Source organism: Bison bison, unplaced genomic scaffold (assembly GCF_000754665.1).
Source record: "Bison bison bison isolate TAMUID 2011002044 unplaced genomic scaffold, Bison_UMD1.0 scf7180017852474, whole genome shotgun sequence".
Classification (NCBI taxonomy): domain Eukaryota; kingdom Metazoa; phylum Chordata; class Mammalia; order Artiodactyla; family Bovidae; genus Bison; species Bison bison.
In genome coordinates, this window is record NW_011483047.1 from 24,974 (window position 1) to 27,294 (window position 2,321).

The 2,321-nt window shown below is 50.6% G+C and overlaps 1 protein-coding gene across 1 annotated transcript in view; it reads left to right on the forward strand.

Moving 5' to 3' along the window:
• KDM5C (lysine (K)-specific demethylase 5C) overlaps positions 1–2,321 on the forward strand; it is a gene marked incomplete at its 3' end in the record, with an annotated part of 30,559 nt that overhangs the window by 24,967 nt on the left and 3,271 nt on the right. The window contains exons 16-18 of the mRNA XM_010852721.1: positions 354–559; positions 1,491–1,849; positions 2,207–2,267. Of these exons, the coding sequence (XP_010851023.1) occupies positions 354–559; positions 1,491–1,849; positions 2,207–2,267 (626 nt within the window). The remainder of the gene's footprint in view (positions 1–353; positions 560–1,490; positions 1,850–2,206; positions 2,268–2,321) is intronic.

A 2,321-nucleotide genomic window follows, 5' to 3' on the forward strand; every position in this document is an offset into this window, starting at 1 on the left:
GAGGCAAGGAGGCCAGGCAGCTAGAACGGAGGGGAGTACCTCAGTGCTAAGAAAGTTAGGATTGTTTCTTTTTATCAGTACCTGAAGGTACTGATTTCAGATGGGCTGAGGTCAGGGAGTTGTTGGAGGTTTAGGGATAAGAAAAGGACACAGAAGCATACACTTAATCTGAGTTCACAGTAGAATATGGATTATAATTGTCCAGCTTCTGTTGCCATCAATTTCTAAGCTTTCCCCACCAAATAAATCCTATATTCCTCTCTTCTAATTCTTTTCCCTCATCATATGAACATGCATGTATCTTAAAACTCTCCCTCTAACCTGGGCATTTGCAGAGAACTGTGAAGTATGAGAAGTCAAGGTGGGCATGTATGAGGAAAGGTGTTGGGCCTTAGTACAGAGATGGAGGGAGGGGACTGGGCTGGACTTGAAACTACATGTGAAACTCCATAGCCCCCACAGGATGGCTGGTCTGCAGATGACCCTTGCTGAGCTCCGGGCCTTTCTGGACCAGATGAACAACTTGCCTTGTGCCATGCACCAGATTGGGGATGTCAAGGTGAGGAGGGGTGAACTTGGGGTGCTGCTGAGGGTTTGGGGGAGGGGAGGGGGACCTGAGCAGCAGGCCACTCTTGACTTCTTTCAAAAGTGGCAAGTATTTGGGCAAGACAGGATACACCTGTGAGTAATAGAGGTAGGAGACAAAGGGTTTAGCAAACTGCCTGTTAGAAATGGGATTTGAGGGCCAAGGGTACAGATACAGGATGCGTAGTCAAGGAAAGGTTTCCTCTTCAAGGTAGAAGAGGTGAAAGGAAGTAACAAGGGTGTTTCTGTGCCTGGAAAGCGGAGTAAAGTTCAAGAAAGTACAGAAATAGTGTGGAAAGAGCAATGGACACCAGTGTGAGTGTAGAGATTGTGAGAAGGCCAAGCATAACAACATTTTTAGGACAGAGGGTCTCCTGATGATATACATCAGAATCCTCTGGGCGCTTAAATAAAGCATAGACTCCTGCTGCTGCTTAGTCACTTCAGTCCTGTCTGACTTTGTGCGACCCTATGGACTGTAGCCCGCCAGGCTCCTCTGTCCACAGACTTCTCCAGTCAAAAGTACTGGAGTGGGTTGTGGTTGCCATGCCCTCCTCCAGGGGATCTTCCCAACCCAGGGATCAAACCCGGGTCTCCTGCATTACAGGCAGATTCTTTACCACTGAGCCACCAGGGAAGCCCTTTAGACTCCTGACCGATCCCTATTAAGAATCTCAAGGAGTGGACCCAGAGATCTGTGTTTTAAAATGTCCCAGGGTATTTAGTGGGCAGTGAGTATTAGGAACCACTGCTTAGGGCCTGGCGAAGGAAGAGTGCCTAGACCATGCTAGGTTCTCTTCCCAAATACTGAAGGGTAAGAAGGTAAATAGGGCGGAGGTACGTGGTGGTGGGATCTCTGTGTGGGCTCTGCTGAGGAGTTTGTTTTTTTGTTTGTGTCCTGGTAGGGTATTCTGGAACAGGTGGAAGCCTACCAAGCTGAGGCCTGTGAGGCTCTGGCCTCATTGCCGTCCAGTCCAGGGCTCCTGCAGTCCCTGCTGGAGAGAGGGCGGCAGCTTGGAGTGGAGGTACCTGAAGCCCAGCAGCTCCAGCGGCAGGTGGAACAGGCACAATGGCTGGATGAGGTTAAACGCACACTGGCCCCGTCAGCCCGAAGAGGCACCCTGGCTGTCATGCGGGGACTGTTGGTAGCAGGTGCCAGTGTGGCCCCTAGCCCTGCTGTGGACAAGGCCCAAGCCGAACTGCAGGAGCTACTGACCATTGCCGAACGCTGGGAGGAGAAGGCCCACCTCTGCCTGGAAGCCAGGTAGGTCTAGCTTCTTCCCCTCCCTGCTCTACTGCATCCTTCAGAGTTTAGCAGAGAAGCTGAAGATGATTCCCATGGGTGGCCTTGAGCACCAGACTCCTGTATTGGTGTATTGACTATCCTGTCCTCCCCTTTTTTGTTTAACTCTGTGTTACACGTAGTCAGAGGTAGTCTTATGGAGAAACAGAGATGGACAAATGCAAAGCTATATAGAGGACTAGCTCCACAGGCTGACGTGTGCACACAGTCATGAGAAGTACCAACGAGCAGATGAACACCTGTCAGTAGAAAGCCCCACACATGGGACAGTCTGACAAACTGCAGTTCCCAGATTAATACTACAGGTTGTGTGTGTAGGCACTGCCAGCAGGTGGACAGACTGGTGGACAAACAGCATGGGGATACGGCAGAAGTTTTGGTGCGTGCAATATGGAACAAGCAGAGACTGACAGCCGCTTGTAGGCAGAATGCA